This window comes from Sipha flava, unplaced genomic scaffold (assembly GCF_003268045.1).
Source record: "Sipha flava isolate LNK unplaced genomic scaffold, YSA_version1 121_pilon_pilon, whole genome shotgun sequence".
In the NCBI taxonomy this organism is placed as follows: Eukaryota; Metazoa; Arthropoda; class Insecta; order Hemiptera; family Aphididae; genus Sipha; species Sipha flava.
The window spans coordinates 231,178-250,043 of record NW_020271747.1 but is presented as its reverse complement, the minus strand read 5'-3'; the positions used below and the strand labels follow the sequence as shown (position 1 = coordinate 250,043).

Here is an 18,866-nt window from a genome sequence, read left to right as displayed (position 1 = left end):
ATCTTACTAGCTGAACCCGTGCACTTCGTAGCCCATATATAGAATTCGCCCGTGTACAGTTATTACTTTCTCTAAATGAAATTCTTAAATCAGATGTTTATTATTTACCTTCTTTCTTTTTTCAATCCCCTAGCAACAAACGAATATAATACTATAAACGACGTAAATTTTCAAACGAAAATAATAGCACGTAGGTTGTACAGTTAAAATTAGTTTTATAATAACTAATAGCCGACTCCTGTGCGCTTCGCAGCACCAACACAAAAATGCAATAAAAATCATTTATTTTTTCTAAATTCTTTATTATTAATCCAACGCATTTGTGTAAGCAATATTCTTTGTTTGTCCATTTGGGGTATACACAAATAAACAATTTGGAGTGCCAACTCTTGAACAGGCCACGTATAATTGCCCGTGCGAAAAACACGGCTCCTCCAAATCCAAACCGCATACTTGGAGCGTTTGTCCTTGTGCCTTATTGATGGACATAGCGAATGATAGGCGCACGGGGAATTGCAACCGTTTGAATTCAAATGGCATGTCTGTTGGTATTAGAGGAATACGTGGGACGAGTGCAAATTCCCCCTTCGTTTTGCCAGTCAATATTGTGGCTTCGATTAAATTCGGCATCAATCTTTTTACAGCTAATCTTGTGCCGTTGCACAGTTTTGGTGCATTCAAATTCCGTAGTAAAATAATTGATGAGCCGACCTTCAAATTCAAGAAATGCTGCGGTATACCGGGTGGTTCTAACGAATTCAAAAATTCAACTGGATAGTTAACTGCATCATCTTCATTCAATGCGCTATCAATAGATTTGTATGATATTACTGCACAGTAAGTAATTAAGTAATCATACAGTCTTCCAAAAATTTTCTATTGAGATATAATGTCTATATAAATATCCTATATAACTATATTTAACTAACAAAAAAAATGAGTCGAAACGGCTCTTATTATTTTATTAGGAAAAATCGAATATTTCAAATGCCATAAGTTGCTTAAAAATCAGTATAATATTTTGAAAAAAATATGCTTAAAGAACGATTTCCAAATTTTTTTAATTTCGATAAGTATAATTTATAATAAATCTTGTATTAGGTTTTCAAGAGTTTTCTTATAGTCAAATTTTTTTTATTGGTATTTCAAAAAAAAAAAAAAAAAAAAAAAAAAATTAGAAAAATAGTAAATTTAAATTGTCTATAAATAAGGCAAAATATGTCAAAACACTTTTAAAACTTAACCATGTATAAAAAGAGGCTTGTTCGCGCCGCGCACTTTGCGTTCGCGCCAAAACTAAACCGCCCGGTGACATCCGGTTCGCGTTATACCGCGGTTGTGTTGCGACGAGTGTCAACGAGCTTTGTCGCTGCCGTCGTCATCCGTTGTACAATATCTTTGGTCGGGGCCACGCGTCCCGCTCGCTCCGATATATTGCTCCCTCGATTCGCGCTCTCCGACCGCGCCGGTTGTCGTTTCCCTCTCCTTTTTTGAGTGCCGTCGCGCCTTTATCCCAGGAACACCGTTTTTTCGGCGTTGGGTAATTCGTTGTGCGCGATGTGCTTATATACGGGCGTTATTATCCGACACCGGTGCATTTGCGCGTTTTCACGTGCCGATTGTCGGTTTTTTGGTTTTCTCCGTCGTTCGTGACGGTCCCGACGCGACGTGTCGTCGAGTTCGCGTGTGCGTTACGCAACTATCTCGCGCAGTCGTACGTCTGCCATTACGTGTCGCTATATACGCCTTTGTCGATCGCTTTGGTTATTGTACTCGTGTGTGAGTGACGCAAAGCGCGTCGATACAATTCGTGAGTGTCGAGTCGTCACTAATTTCGTGCGATCGTCTTTTTCACGTGCCGCTCTTTTCACGTACCGTCGCGGCCGTATCGTCGTGCCGACAAATTACGCTCGTTTACGCGACAAGTGCCGCGTTTCTACGGGTCATCGTTCCTGTGTTGTAGTGCCTACTGTCCGCGCGTGCATTCATTACGCGCCGAGTGTCGCCCCCGTGCCGTTGTTGCCGTGTCGTCGTGTTGTGCCACTGCATCGTGCAACCCGTCGTAATTCCTTCGCGCGACATTTTCGTCGTGTCGCATCCGAAGTGCCCAGCTATTATTTGCGGATCAACATGCGGGTTTTTCCCAAGCCACCAGTCGTAGCCGATCAGATGATTTCGGATCGAATTCAACTGCCGTCAAGTTGGCCATTCTGGACCGGGTGACATATTTGTTATCAAGTTATCATACTCGTATTGTTATTATTATTATTTTGTGAATTGTATGTAATCTCAATTGATTATTATTTATATTAGTATTATTTATATTTTCTGGGCGCCCGCTTAATTATTTGTACATATTATGTTCAATTATTTTGTAGTTTTCAATACATTTATTGTGCGCAATGCGCTATTACAATTTATCGTGTAATATATATATATATATATATATGAGTGAAGATCACCTCACTCCTAAAACCGACACGCGAGTCGGACTAGTCAACCGCCATATTTGTAGGAACTACTCCGGCGTAAACAAGGCTAATATAAACATTTGGTAAAAATTGTAAAAATTGTGTTTGCGTTTTTTTGGTTTTTGAGTTAGAGCAAATTCCAAAAACCAATATAATTTGTTTGTCTAGAATATTATATATTTTATTATATTATATATTATTATATATTTTACATGTAATTTAATGTCAATATACGCTGTTTAAATGCTTATAAAAAAAATTACGCTTATGGATTTCAATAATTTTTGAATGGCAATAAGAACAACTTCTTTGAAATCATCTATTAAATTTTCAAGTGTTTTGTACAAGACAATTTTTTTTTTATCAACGATTATAAAAAAAAATTGTAAAAAAAGTCGAATATTTCAAATGCCTATAAGTTGCTTAATAATTAAGTCAATATAATATTTAAAAAAAAATGTAAATTGAAGAAAATCCCAATATTAACAACTGGTAAAAATGTTAAGTTACTGCGATTTATACTTTTTGAATTATAATAAATATTTAAAATCATTTGAGAATAAATCATTATTTTATGTAATTTTGTAAGAATTTAAATTTCAAACGGTCATAAATTGTTTTTCTTAAAGTCCGGTAAAAATGTTTTTATAATTTTTTGAAGAATAACTTATGGATAACCTAATATTAAAATTTTGAACCTTAAATATAAGCAAAATAAATTTTATGAATTTTTATCTACAAAATACCTTGCAAATTATCGTGATTTTGGTACATTTTATACAAATTTGAACTTTATGGGCTTATAAAAAAATTTGTGTGAAACGATTTCCATTTTTTTTTTTTTTTAGTCGCAGTAATTAAAACTTATAATGAATCTTGTATTAAATTTTCAAGAGTGTTTGGACTTTTATAGATATTTAAAAAATAAAAAACTCAGAAAAATTGAAAAATTAAATTATCTACAAACAAGTCGAAAAATTTTAAAATACTTCGAAAACACCATGTATAGAAAACGCTAATTTAAATATTTGGTAAAATTTCAAGTGTATACGGTTTTATATATATATAGTTTGCCAAAACGTGGTTTTGCGTAAAAATTCCTGTTTTTCATAATTTTTTTGTAGTTTTTTTCGATGCTTTTAAAAAGTATTGAAAAAGTTTGATATTTGACTTGCCAAAGTACCATTTACATTCACTTTCCTTTCAGAAAAGTTGCTTTTTAAGAAAATCGAAGCATTTTTACTGCCATAAAACGTGATGACAGACATAAAAAAAAAAACAAAGCGCATATCATTGTAAAACCAATAGATTCTATCACTCCGTTCATAATCGAAAAAATACGTCTAAGTACATAAATAAAAATCAAATACATATAATGCTTTAAAAATTATAATGATAATAAAATCCAAGTATTATATATATATATATATATATATATATATATATATATATATACGATTAGACACAATTTTTAAATTAAATACAATAAATATAATTTAGTACTAATATAAAAGTATTTATCTATTTTTATGTTTTATAGAAAATATATTAACAAATTCATCTGGGTCCAAACTTTTGGCAATTTTTTTTTCGATAAAAATACTTGAAAAACTGACCAGTCGGTCATTTGACATACAATTTCTCATATGGTTCTTCAATTTTCTTAGACAAGAAAAAATTCTCTCACATGTTGCGCTGGTTACCGGAATAGTGATTGATATAACAGTTAATTTATAAGTTTCATTAAATACAATTTTATACTTTTCAAGGAAATCATCCAGATTCATTGAGCTTTTAGTTTTTGTATTATTTTGGATTTCATATTTCTTAATAGTCGTAGGTAGTATTTTAATTTCGAACAGAAACATTACTAAATCTATATTGTAGTGAAGGGCCAAAGGTTTTAACTGTTCATAATTTAAAAAACTTTAATTTTGGAGATGTAAATAAGATATCGAAGATAGTACATTTTTATTATTTGTAAATCTTTTGTCAAGTTCATTAATTAAGTAATCTAATGTCAGTAAAAATAAATTGAGCTTTAAATCAAATTTTGAAATAAATTTCTATTTTTCTAAAGCATTTTCTTCTGTAAAAATAAATTGCCTTAACTTTTTTGTGGTTATTTTTGTTCTATTGTTCTTATTTGGTTTTTGAATAGGTGTTGTTATATGGTTTTCTTTACTTATGTTAGTAGCTTCAAGATAAAGTTTATTGAAAATGATATTAATTCCCGAGTTATCATCTCTCATACGTTGAAAAACAGTCAGTTTTTATTGATAAAATTTTAGTTAAATTTTCATCCATTTCTGCATTTATTATTATATTAAATTTTAATTAAAATCCGATATATTTGGTTGTATTTGCATCATATTTAGGCAATATTAAAAATTTGATAAAAATTAAAAGCCATTATATAACATTGGGCCCCTCTGAATACTTTGGGTGGGCCGGCTTAAGGTCGGACACATATAAAGGTGGGCCAGGCACATCCTAGCTTCCCTTAACTACATGCCTGCGTACAGCGACTACGATTTGTATTTTCGAACGCGGATCCCCGTCGAGTCGCGCATAACCGAACGTGCTAAATGACGCGAAACCAAACGTGCGGACGCGCGTTCAATCGGCGTGGCACTTTGGACGGCGGCCGAAAGGAAGAATAAACGTTTCCAAAAAGATCACGCGCAACGGGCCAGGGGTCGATTTTAACGGTTATCCGTTTCACGGGGGAGCGTTTTGAATATTTTACTATTATAGTTTTCACGAACGGTGTGCATTATCCAGCGGTAAAAAAAAAACGGATGAACAGGTAGAACAAGAAGAATGGGTAACGGAAGTGGATGATGGGAGGGCGGCAAACGGAACGAGAAGAACGGAGACTATCTCTCGTAAACCTATAAAAATACTTCGTGCGTGCAAATATTCAATAACTCGATCTGACAAGGTAATCCCACGCGTGCGCGCGCGTTCGCCGAACGTCTCGAAAACTGCCATCCCGGTTTATTTTTGAACCGTAAAACGGTTCTACGTCTGTAGTTTCGCGATGCACGTGCATGCAGGGGTACGAGGCGCATAGGGTGCATGTACTTTTCGAATCGGTTGGCGTAGCAGGTAGCCGGACGAAAACGGACACGTGCGGCGTGAACGGTTATCGCACCTAACCTAATATAATATAATTTATGTCCAAAAACACGTACGCAACATTGTAGGATGCCGTCGTCGCGGTACCGGACGGTTCTCGTACTATTTTATCCGTCGATTTATGCGTTTTCCAACAAAAGAAAAAAAATTGTCTCTTTACGACTGTACGTTTTTCCGTTTCCAATGCACCAACATTACACGTTTTACGCTAAAAGCACGACATTATACGTATGCTTTGCGTTTCGGATTCCGCCCCGAAATATCAATTTTTTTCAGGAAGATTTCACATTTTTTCATTTACATGGTCCAGCAGAGCATGTGAATCATTTTGCTGATGGTGCGATCTTTATTGAAGTCACGTGTGACTAGCTCCGCTTTAAACAGCTTCTGGTTAATAACTAACAAAACCGTCCGTGCAGTCGTTATAAACGAGGAGAAATTCGGAAAACCGTTAAAACTCGAAAATCACCTGCCTCAACAGTCTTATAAGAGTGTAGGCACCTTGTATTCGAATCGAGTACGAGATTAGTGTACTCGGTACCTAATTGGTTGATTAGGACACACATTCATCTCTCGCTCTCTCTCCCTCTTTCCCGGTGCTAAATGACTATAAATTGTATAAGATATATTTCATTCATCGACATTACTCCTTTATTAGAAAGTATATACCTATTGTACGAAAAAGGAACTCTTCGTTCTCTTTGATGAGAAATAAAATGACACTTACAGTGGGAATTTTGTGTACGGGTGTATGGGGTAGGAGACAGGATTTAGAAGAAGCGAGATTAAAAGTGCAACAGTGTATATTTACTTGCGGTGAAATACTGATATCATACATCGCTCGCTCGTCCACGCGGCTGCTGTTAGTGGGCACTGACCACAGTACATCATCGTCGTCCTTTCCCCGGCGTTCAACTAAGGGTATATTATATTGTATTATTTCTGTATTTCATCTTCGAGCAGTTAAAAATTTCGCATTCGTGGCAATACAGTAGCTAGATCTCGAGAGGAGAGCAGTTATGGAAGAGGAATGAAAGTACAATAACTTCCTATTGACTTTTCATATTTTGTAAATTTACCAAAATCAAAAAAAAAATATATATCTCTTATATATTAGTAAATATAACATCAAGAAGCATCACAATTATAAATCGAATATAGCATGATTGAATTTGGTTCTGATCTATAGTTATATTTTGTCCTCATACTCAAATATGAATAAATAACTAAAGATTATACATGCCACCAAAAAAGACATTTAAAGCTTTAAAAAGAGTGATATATTACTTCGAAAATTTAAAAACCTTTAGCACTCTTAAATTTAATTGTAATTAACTGCAATATGAACATAACATTATTGAATACTTTTTGTTTTCAATTGGACTTGAATAATTTTACAATTTTTTTATTTTCTCATCAAGAAATTATTGTATTATATTAGATTAAATATTGAGTCGAATCATATTGATTAACTGGTCGAGATTTAATATTTAACGTAGGGGGAGTTCCTTGGTGTCTTCATCTCCCAGATTCCGATATAATGTTATGTTCGTTATTATCCACCGAGTATATGTTATGACAAAGAAGGTTAAAAAACATGGAATAAAACAAGTAAACAAACTTCAAGCTATGATCATCTGTAACAAAGAAATTTATTCAAATGTCTTCAGTTCCTTGCCAGATACTATATCAGTCTCCACTGTATCTATCAAATGAACGCACATTTTCATATTTGAAGCAAATCAAAACATGTTTAAGAAATATTATGTTTGAAATAAAGATAAATTATTATGTCAAACTTTTAAGAAACTATTTATAAAATTAATGAAGTTAGTTGAATTATTTTAAATTAAATTGCATGCTTGTGATGATATCGATTCATAGGGATGAAAACTATTTAACAGTGGGTGCAATATTGACCGAATTTTGCAAAAAAAAAAAGATGATTTTATTTTATTTTGTAAAATATATAAAATGTAAATACAGTCAATACTTTTATTTCAATATAATGCTTTTGAAGTACATATTGTTTTTCAGGATCCCCTCTTCATAAGAAAATGTTGAAAATGCAATACTGGTTTAATTATATATTAAAATACAGTTTATTTCTTTGAGTTTTTAACATTTTTGCTTTCAATCGTTGGTTTATATGATTTTTCTTTTATTTTATTACTTTATTTATATTTTCACAATCTGTTACATAGTTTGAACAATAAGTAAAATTGATGAAATAGATAACTATGGAGTGAAGGACGGATTAAAGATACCTTCTAGTGAAGGCACTTTTACAGTTAAATATGAGAAAAAAAAAAAGAATAAAAAAAAAAAGTGTTAAACAATGTTAGAAAATATCATAAAGATAAGTGGAAATAGCAAAGGTAGATATAGAAAGAAGAACAATAGGAGTTAGATTGGTCTAGACTAATAGGTTCCTACACCATCGCCTTTTCAACCTTTTTTGTAAGTTGCCGGGTATATTTATAGACGCAAGTTCTTTGATTAAAGGATTTTTGTGGTTTTGTAGGTTGAAATTAAATCGTCTGTAGAATGTCTTAGCTACATCGTTGACAGAAGAGATGGTTAGGTCGTTATGTAATGTATGATTTGATACGTAGAAGGGTGCTTTGGTTATAGCACGGAGGATTTTCGACTGGAAACGCTGGATACGGTTGACATTTGTAGGTTTTGCGGAGCCCCATAATTGGATTCCGTACGTCCAAATTGGTTTTAAGTAGAGTTTATATATTAATAATTTAGTGGATAATTTTATATGATGAGAAGTAAGAAGTGAACGGAGAAGACGAAAACGATCGTTTAGGGTTAAGAGCTTATTACGTATATGTGGAGCCCAGGTGAGACGTTGATCGATGGTGATGCTTAGGTAGCTAATGCTAATGGCAGGTAGAATTTGTTCATTAAGGGTATTTTTTCTTCCTAAGCGTGAAGGTACAATGTATGGATTTAGATTCATTAATTTTTACTCCCCATTCCTTATACCATTGTTCGAGGAGGGAGAGATGTTCTTGGATGTTGAGGGAGGCAGTGATTGGGTCGATATTGTTGGTTATTATTGCCTTATCATCGGCAAAATCACCAACAAGGGAAGTGGGTATTGTTGGTTGGTCGGATATGAAAATGTTGAATAAAAGAGGAGCAGTGACTGCACCTTGAAGGACTCCTGCGTTGATTGGTTTCGGTGGGGAGGTGGATGATCCGTAACGTACCGAGAAGAAGCGATCTTCTAGGTAGGATTTCAGAATCAGGTAGTAGCTAGCTGGTAGAATGAGCTTCAATTTGAACAGTAGACCTACGTGCCAGACGCGGTCAAACGCTTGGGAAACGTCAAGAAAAGCACCTGTACAGTATTGTTTTTCCTCTAAGGAGAAAGATATCTTGTCTACTATTCTGTGAATTTGATGGATGGTGGAATGTTTGCTACGAAAACCAAATTGTGAATCGGGTAAAGCTTTTGTTTCTTCAACGATTTTAATAAATCTTTTTAGAAGCATTTTTTCAAAAACTTTTGATAGTATTGGTAGCAAACTTATTGGTCTGTAGGATGATGGACAGTCTGGAGGTTTTTTTGGTTTCAGGATAAGTATAACAGAGGAATACTTCCATAGTAATGGGAAGTAGGATAATCTAAGCATCGAATCATATATGTAGGTCAAAAGTATGATAACTTTTTTGGGGAGCTGATTAAGTACTTCTGCTGTTATTAGGTCATATCCGGGAGACTTTTTTCGGGGAAATTTTGAAGTTGTATATTTTACCTCAACTGGAGAGAAGTGTTTAGGAGGAAGGGACATTTGTAACGGTATGTCAAGAAATCGCTCAACTTCATTGATTTTTTCCGGTAGAAGGATGGTATTGTGTGGTTGGAATGTGTCAGCGAGGTGGTTTACGAATATATTAGCTTTGTCCATGTCAGAGTGTACCCAATTACCACTGGCGTCGCGTAGGATAGCTGGAGGGTTATGCACGCGAAGAAGATTTTTCGTTGCCTTCCAGAGAGAACCGTCTTTTGTCGTAAGTGATATTAAGTGTTTAGTATAAGATTCATTTTGATAATTTGCTAGGATGCGTTTGAGATTTTACGCGAGTGCATTATAGTGGCATTTATCAGTCGGGTATTTAGATCTATGCCATAAACAGCGAGCGCGACGTTTTTGTACTATAAGGCTACGTATATATAAAGGAAGAATTGCAATGGGTGTGTGTGGTTTCGATGGTAGAACTGATTCCCATGCTGAGGTTTTTATATTGGATGTTAAGAGATTCACAGCGTCATCAATTTCAGCTGTGGTTTTCAGAAGGACTTTTAGATTAGTTTTTTGTAGGATTAATTTTTGAAAATTTTCCCAGTTGATTTGAGAATGTAACGGTGGTGCATTGTATTGGTTGGGCGAAGGCTGGCAGTCTATTGTGATTAGAATGGGGGAATGATCTGAGCATGGAGCATGGAGATTTATAATCGAGGAGTGGAACGTGCTAGGGATTTTTGTTATAAGTATATCTAAAATATCCGGTCTCTTTCTAGGAGACGTTGGCCAATAGGTGGGGTTGGGAGGTGAGATGATTCGTCGGGTATTGTGAGTGATACTTTGTAAGAGTGAGTTTCCTCTCGGATTTGTGGTGCGGCATCCCCATTGAATATGTTTGGCATTTATATCGCCACCAACTATGAAGTTATGACCAAGTGTATGAAAATAAAGATCGAATTGATTTGAATGTATGGCGTGTTTAGGAGGACAGTATATAGCTGCTATTAAGATGGGAATACTATTAATTGATATGGATACCACGCAAGATTGGATGTAGTCTGTTTAAAAATTAGTAAATTGGTGCGATGCAAGTGATGATCTAACATAAATAACAGCACCTGCATGTGGAGTTCCATCTGGATGGTTAGTTTTATATGAGCGGAAACCTGGTAGGTTGAGTGAGTAGTTGTTTGTAAAGTGCGTTTCAGATATTAATGCAATATCAATTCTTTTTTCTTGTAGAGTGATTAAGAATTCGTCTTTGTGATTTTTTAGGCCATTTGCGTTCCATGAGAGGATCGTGAGAGAGTTGTTGGTAAATGAGTTATATGTTGTGTTTGACATTTAAAAGATTGGTCATGACTGTTGTGAGGAGAGATATAAGGGGGTTTATTATGCATTTAAAGTCTTCTAAAAAGTTAGTTAGTACATTGTTATCAATGCTAAATGTTTGTTGGGTGTCGGGGAAGTTGGACGGTGGTGTGTTACATGTATTCAGGCCCGTCGCAAGAAATTTTCCCCTTCGGCAAACGTAAGGCCGCCCCTTTCAATCAAAAGCTAAATATATTATAGTATACAATTTTATCACATTATTAATATAATAAATAACATATTATAAATTAAATTTTAAATTATTGTTGCATTTAATTTCAAAAAGTAAAGTTAATACAATATTGTTATTTCCATAAATTAATAAACGTCTTATATCTATGATGATAAAAATAATAATCTTATAAATTTATAATATTAATAAAATAGTTAATATAAAATATGTATTTCAACTTGAGTTATAATGTTTACAATTCGCAGTCCACAGAAGTGTACTAAACTAAAAATTAACTTTCCTTGCTTTTTTTGAAGCAAAGTCTTGAACGATGTCTTCTAAATCCAATTCTTGCGCCAAATGGGACTCAATGGATAACAATGCTAACCCGGTTAATCTTTCATTGCTCATGGTTGATCTGAGGTGGTTTTTAATAAGTTTCAACTTAGAAAAACTCCTCTCAGCTGACGCCACAGTGACCGGAATCGTTAGAACAATTCTCAAACTAGTTGTAATATTAGGGTAAATCTCTTGTAATTTTTTATTATAAATAAGCTCAAGATTTTGTTGGGAGAACTATTTGGTTCGGTAAGTTGACAAAATATTTTTAGTTCTTCAAATAGTTCTACTGCGTTGATATCAGATGTTTCTTTTACTGATAATAAAATAGCCAAATCTTTGCAATGATTTAATAATGTTTCGTGCTCCCAGTTTTTTAATAAATTAATATTGTATAAAAATCCAAAATTTAAACAATGGTGGTTTAACAGATCAAATCTTTCTCGCAAAGAATTAATGGCTGTGTCCATTATTGCGTGGAAAAACTCTACTTCAAATTTTTTTCTGGATTATGAAGAGGCGTTTCATCTCTGTTTTCATAGCTGAAATGTGTTTTTTTTTTTGTCGTTTACGTACTTGATATTCTTCGGGAAATTTTCCTGGTATTTCTATTAATAGAGCAATGTCTTTTGCAGCTATTATAACTTTGGGAATCCCATTTTGACGGTATTCTTTTAAAAACTTTACAATACTTGATACACTTTTAAGGGCCATTTGTATATCATAATGTATAGATTGCAATTGTTTACTTATTGGGTTAACAGCACACAATATATTGTACCAAACAATGACAGAGGATATAAATTTAAAATCACAGATATTTTTTAAAAGAGCACATGCATCAGATTTTATCTGCAGACCATGTGAACCAGTTTAATTCAAATCTTCTTTAATGTGAAGCAAAACATCATAAATTTCTCCAAATTGATGCCGTATTGGCCTTATTGTATCAATTCTTGATTCCCAACGTGTATCACATACTCTTTTTAGTGTTAATTTTGGCAAAAATTGTAGTAAAACTTTCCATCTATTAGTATACGCTGAAAAAAAAAACATAGAGTTTCTGAACTATGCCAAAAAATGAAATTGCATCCACATTGCATTTCGCTGTGTCATTTATAACCAAGTTCAATGAATGGGAATTACAAGGTACATAAAACGCACGAGGATTAATGTTTAATATACGTTTTTGAACACCATTTTGTTTTCCTCTCATATTTGAGCGATTATCGTAGCTCTGACCACGCATGTCATTTATATTTATTTTCAAATCCATAAGCTCTTTTATTATTCGCTCACTTAATTCAGCTCCCGTCTTATCAAAAACTTCAATGAACCCAATGAAATGTTCGTGCACATCACCTGTTGTAGTAGAAACAAACCGCGGTATTATTGACATTTGTTCTCTATGGCTACAATCAGGAGTGCAATCCAAAATAATAAAGTAATACTTAACGTCTTTTACCATAGTCAAAATTACTATTACTTTAATATTACTTTTCACTTTTTCAGATATTAAACTGATCAACTCATTTTGAATTTGCGGTCCTAAATAATGAACATGTTATTCTTTATTTTTTATCTTATCTAAATGATCTTTTAAAACATTGTCAAATAATGAAAAATATTCAATGAGCTTCAAAAAATTTCCATTATGGGGTGAATGTATTACAGATGACGTTCCTCGAAACGCTAGATTTTTTGCAGCCATACAACGCAAAATTGCGCATAATCGGACCAAAACTGCCTTCCAACGTTTTCTTTCACTATCAATAATTTTTTGATTATGAGAGTCAATAGTTTGATTTAATTTTAATCTAGTTAACATTTCTTGCCAATTAGAGTAGTATAAAATATGTGTTTTGGACATTTCATGTATCTTAAAATGGGCAGTCAAATTCTTCCAGTCATTATACCAAATTCCCGAAGCAACACCAGTGTCAAATAACTTGACACTAAACATTCTACAGCAAAAACAGTACACAGCATCGTTATTTATTGAATAAACTAATCAGGATCTTTCAAAATATTCACCATTCTTTAATACACGTTGGCAGTATACTACAGAAAATTTTCTATTTTCATGATTTTATGGAAAATTCAAAGATTTAATTTGTATAGGTCCCTTTTTTATAAATAACATTCGAACAGAATCAATCAGTTTTAGAAGCCAATAAGAAGGATCATCATGTACATCGGCAGGGTTTTTAAAATATTTCTTTCTAAAGAATCATCATCAACATTTTTATCGATGGATATATTCAAGTCCATAGAATCAGTATCCGAATAAGAAACCAATTCAAATTCCTTTGTCGGTGAAGTGTTATAAGTTATACTGGATGAAGTCGAAGGTAAACAGTCAATATTGCAATTTAATTGCTGGCCCTGACTTGAAGACTTCAATGGGGCAGTGGAAATAGTAGTTAGATGTGTATTATTAACATTTAAAGAAAACTTAGATGACTTTTTGAAATCAGAAGAAACTGCTTCTAAACTCTTATCACTTGAATTTGATTGTTGAATTTCTGTTTGTTTCAATAAAAACTTTGTGAAACTTCCAACTTCTTTATCAATACATTTTTGTTTAGCTTCTCTAATTTTCATATATTTACACCCGAAAAATCGTTTCCGTGATGCCATAATTTATAAAAGAAAATGTTTTTCAAATTATGGTAAATCCTAAAATTATATCGGAATTATATAACTAATATGTAAATGAAATTACTGTTTTTATTATATTGTAAGTATAAACCATTTTAAAATTGTAATAGAATCTAATATTATAACTATTAGGCAATCTTGTAAAGTATTGGAATAAATGTATTCGAATAAAAGTATTTGAATACATTTTTTTTATTTGAATACTATTCTAAATACATTTAAAAAAATATATTCGAATAAGTATTCTGAATATCGTTTTTTAGTATTTTTATTTTATATTTTAATACTAAATTTGAAAAAAAAAATTGTGCTTATAAATTAAGGAAAACGCTGTTGTGGGTTTATGGTCTTTTTTTACGTAATACCTAGTACCTACGGGATACGGGCTATATTTAATAAAATTATTGTAAGCAAAACTTGTGGAAAACCTTGTGTCAAATTTTCAATTCTTAGCTTTTTATACAAAATTGTTTATACGTTTCTATGACTTAAAATTTTAGAATAATAAATATTTAAAATCGTTGTTTATTATACAAAATTTTATAAAAAATTTTCTAAAATGACGCACAAGTTTTTTTTATAGTTATTTGAAGAAAAACTTATGGATTGTGTATTGAAGTTTTTAAGCTAATAGGTATATAAAAAAAATGCTTATGAATTTTTAACTGCAAATTTACTTGAAAATTTTCACGATTTTGACATATTTCGTAAAAGTTTGAAATTTAAGCGCTTATAAGAAAAATTAAGAATTAAATATGTATTATAATAATATCATAATATAAATCATTATAATTATATGTACTTACTTGTATTTCTTTGTCGTTGCCCGTTTGAATATTTGATAGGTACTATTCGTAAAAAATAACTAATATTTGGTATTATATTGATTATTGACGAGTGACGACTGACGACCGACAGTCAAAAACCAAAAACAAACTACGAATGATAGTAAATCAACAAACTTTGTCGTAATTATTAAGATTTTCTATTTTATCTGTCGATTGCACCGACACTACGATAAGATAATATCATGGCAATTCCAGACTAGCATGCAGCCGCCGCCAGCCGGTCATCATTGAAACCCGTGTATTATATATAGATAAATATAGAATAATAATATATTGTGTACAACATTAGATAGGATAATAGATATTCACTACTCAAATTGCTTTTATATGTCACTATAGTATTGTTTTGAAATGTGATATCCATGTTTCGAATTTATTATTGATTGCAACATCTAAAACAATTTAATACAACGAATTTTCCATCATAAAAAAATTCCGCCCCAGTTTCATTGAAAATGTTAGGCAATGGCCTAACCTGCTTATGCTCTAGCGACGGGCCTGCCTGTATTAGTAGCTGCCACTTCTGCGTATGAGTGATGTTGAGTTCTTGGAATTTGTGTCGATGGATGTGGTGTTGGCTGGTTGATGGACTGCGAATGGTGATTGGTTGGTGGTGGTTGTTGCTGCTAATTGTTATTTCTTGTGTTGTGAGGTTGGCGGCGACGCTGTTGAAGCTCTTTATATACAATACAACCTTTGTAGCTTGCAGAGTGTTCGCCGTTGCAGAGCGCGCATTTTGCCGGAAATTCAGGTGATTTGGTACAGTTTGCGGTAGGATGAGTCCCACCACATTTAACACAGCGAGGAGAATTAGAACAGTAGCTCCTTGTATGGCCATAGGTCTGACAGTTTGGGCATTGGGGAATTTCGCGGCGCTTGTGAGGTTCTTCTACTTTGATTTTTGTGTTCAGTAGGGAAGTAATATTAAATATTTCCTTACTTATAGTTTCAGGAGCAAGATCAATGAAAAATAATGGTAGTGCTTTTTTGGTTTTTTGGTGTTTTAAATTAGTCACTTGTTTTACGGTAAAGCCGATCTCCTCTAGAGCAGAAGTGATTTCAGTGGGTTCGGTTGTATGATGAAAATTTTTTATAACTGCTCTGAGTGATTTATCTGACTGAGGTTGGAAGGTATGGTATTCTGCTTTTTCGTCTTTTAGAAAGTGTATAAGTGTTCTGTAGTTATCAGGAGTGTCTACTTGTATTTTTAGATGCGTGGTTGTTGATTTGCAAGTGAAGCTATCCTGCCCAATTAGATTGCCAATTGCATTTCTAAGATTAGAAAAGTTAAGTGTTCCTTTTACATATATTGGTGATGGTTGGTCTTTTTTGTTTGTTTGTGTGATTGCTGGTTCGTTTTGATTATTAGTGTCATCGTTATCAATTGTATCGGGTTCGTTTTCAGATAATACGGAAAATCAGTTTGGCGAGGAAAAAATTTTTGGTTTTTTCTCTTGGATATTGTTCGGGCTATTTGATGAACAGGGGAGACTACGTTTGGAAAGATTTTGCTGTTGCTGCCATTCGGGGCTTGATAATGGAAAAGCGTTGTGAATCACTTGATTATTAACTATTTTAATTGGTTGTACCGTTTTAGCTTGTTTACTTTTAGGCGGATTAGATTGCATGGTGCGATTATCTGGTTTGCATTCCAAAGGTCACCGCGTTAACGGTGCCTGGAGTGACTGATATAGATAATTTTTTTTTTCTTTCTTGTTATTATTAAGTAATTAATTAATTAAATATATTACTTTTTTTGATGTAGCGATGATTGAAGGTGCTAAAGTGGTTTGATAGTATGAGTTGAAAGTTTGCTGCGACTTTATATTGGATTTGAAAAAAAAATTAGATCGTAAACCGATAAGATTAACGAATAATGTATAAACATAGCTCGGGAACAATGAACTGCACGTATGCGCTGTACGGTTGCTCGAGCTGAACTGATTTATATGATTAAAATGTTATTTTGAAAATCCCTTCAAATTATATAAATTTCTAGCAATAATTATACTATGATAAATCAATCAAATCACATTGCTTTTTGCTCCTGTTAAATACCATTTAGGAAAAAAGCTTGGAAATAGGTAATTCTTTTAGTGACAACCGACAAAATTAAAGGATTTTTTTGAATAAAATGTTATCAAATCTAAATTTATACTAACCAACTTCAATAACAAATTATATTAGTACCATATAAAAGAAATAAATCTACCTAAGTTGTAATGAACTGAACACGTCGAGTTTTATCATTACAAAATAAGTTTATTTATAAGCATAATTGTTTTACAAGAATGGATAAAGATATATGTATAATTACATAATAAAATTTAACATAACATTTAACATAAGACTTAACAAAATATAACTTTTAACATAACAAGTAATATTTAATATGTTAATAACTTACGGCTCTGTAGCATTTTGAAGTAAAATGATAATTTAAATTATTCAATGTTGCGGCGTAAAAGGGGACACGAGTGTATTACGGAGCCCTATAACAATGAAAAATAGAATAGTCAAAGGTATGGGGTATTAAGGCCACACCGAACTATTTACTTATTCACACAACTTTAAATTTAAAAAGAAAATGATTTAGGCGCCGAATACGTTATTGAAAACTGAGATTATTTTGGTGGGGAACGCTGACATCGGTGGGGAGATATTTTTAGGCCAGGCAGTCCGACAGACGGGGTTTTAAGGCCGTACCCTGGACTCTGAACCTTTAGTAATATCTCGCAACCGATATTTGGTCAGAAAGATGTAACGAATTGGTCTGTCGGTCTCATATATATGTGTACTTGGTGTTTATTGATTTAATTTCCCGGGTGAGTAAAAGGTACATGTTTCATTTAATACGTTTTGGTAGATTAATGTATATTGTATTTGGAGATATGTATTTATTATGCACTGTAGGCGTTTCTGAATTTTACTATTTATTTACTGTTAAAGAAAATTGAAAGTTTATTAATTGTATTACAAATTTTATGTTTTTTAATATTACATCGTGCCAGCGCTATCTACCGTCGTTGCAGTGTGAGATCGATGGGTCGATGCGTGACGTCATGAGATACCGGTGGCGTGGCATAGCGGGTGGTAGTAGGTGTGTGTGATCGTTACAAAGTAGTTAAAAAATATGAAATTGATACATATTAAATTTAATATTAATAATTATTTACGGGTATTTAATAATTACAAATCAATGATAAAAAAAAAAAAAATATTTACTTATACATATGTCTGTGGTTACTTAATGAAAAGTATTTAAAGATTTTATTGAAAATTTTCCTTTAAAATCAAAAATAGAGTTGAGACCATCATAAAACATAATTTTAGCGATGGACATTATACAATAATTAATTAATTTAAAACTATGGACATACCAGCAGCAACACTTTAACTAAATATCTGGGTAGCTAATAGTAGTTTCATTTTTTTAAATAGTCCTGGATAAACATGCGAAGAGGTCAATTTTGGTGCCATGCATATATTACATATAGAATCATAATCATAAAATGTGTTTCAATATTTTTTTCTACTAACTCATCATTAATTTTAAAATTATGTTTAAAAATCATATTTTTAGTTGATTTCAATATTTGAACGGGATCAAATATATATACAATCTGTGAAACACTTTTTTCCAAATTTTTTATTGATCTATGAGCTTCACTAAGTTGCCCCTTGTATTTCAGTTTTCTTGGAGTTCTTTCCGAAATTTAATTTGGAGTTTGACTACCAACCGAAGTATCACATCCAGTTGATGATGTAGTAAAAGAATCTGAAAAATAAAATTGGTATATAAATCAATCAAAAAAGGTAGTCAATTTTAATATGAAAATATTATTTTATACCCGGTGTTGAACATCGTACTGGTATATTTCTACAACACTAGATAATTCAACCGCCGAAGTTGTTTGGTAAAGATGCGGTATTCAAATTTTGTTCAAAGACAGTATCTAAAATTATAGTATAAATAATTAAATTTAAAAAACAAATATAAAACGTGTGAATTCAGCTGTTTTTTATCAGTTGACTATATCAAGAAATGTTGCAGATTTTTTTTTTTTTTTTTTTTTTTTTTTTTTTTTTTTTTTTTTTT

At 32.5% G+C, this 18,866-nt stretch overlaps 2 protein-coding genes across 2 annotated transcripts; both read right to left on the bottom strand.

Moving 5' to 3' along the window:
* Nucleotides 1-306: 306 nt before the first annotated feature.
* On the bottom strand, nt 307-9,538 carry LOC112693976 (ATP-dependent DNA helicase pif1-like). The gene is made up of 2 exons (XM_025569272.1): nt 9,386-9,538; nt 307-876 (listed from the first exon to the last, which is right to left on the bottom strand). The coding sequence occupies exons 1-2, from the start codon at nt 9,536-9,538 to the stop codon at nt 307-309; spliced, it is 723 nt and encodes a 240-aa protein (XP_025425057.1).
* A 1,614-nt stretch (nt 9,539-11,152) lies between these two features.
* Nucleotides 11,153-11,972, bottom strand: LOC112693975 (zinc finger MYM-type protein 1-like). Its single transcript, XM_025569271.1, has 2 exons — nt 11,835-11,972; nt 11,153-11,495 (listed from the first exon to the last, which is right to left on the bottom strand). Exons 1-2 carry the CDS (start codon nt 11,970-11,972, stop codon nt 11,205-11,207), a joined length of 429 nt encoding a protein of 142 aa, XP_025425056.1. The 3' UTR covers nt 11,153-11,204.
* Nucleotides 11,973-18,866: the final 6,894 nt, after the last annotated feature.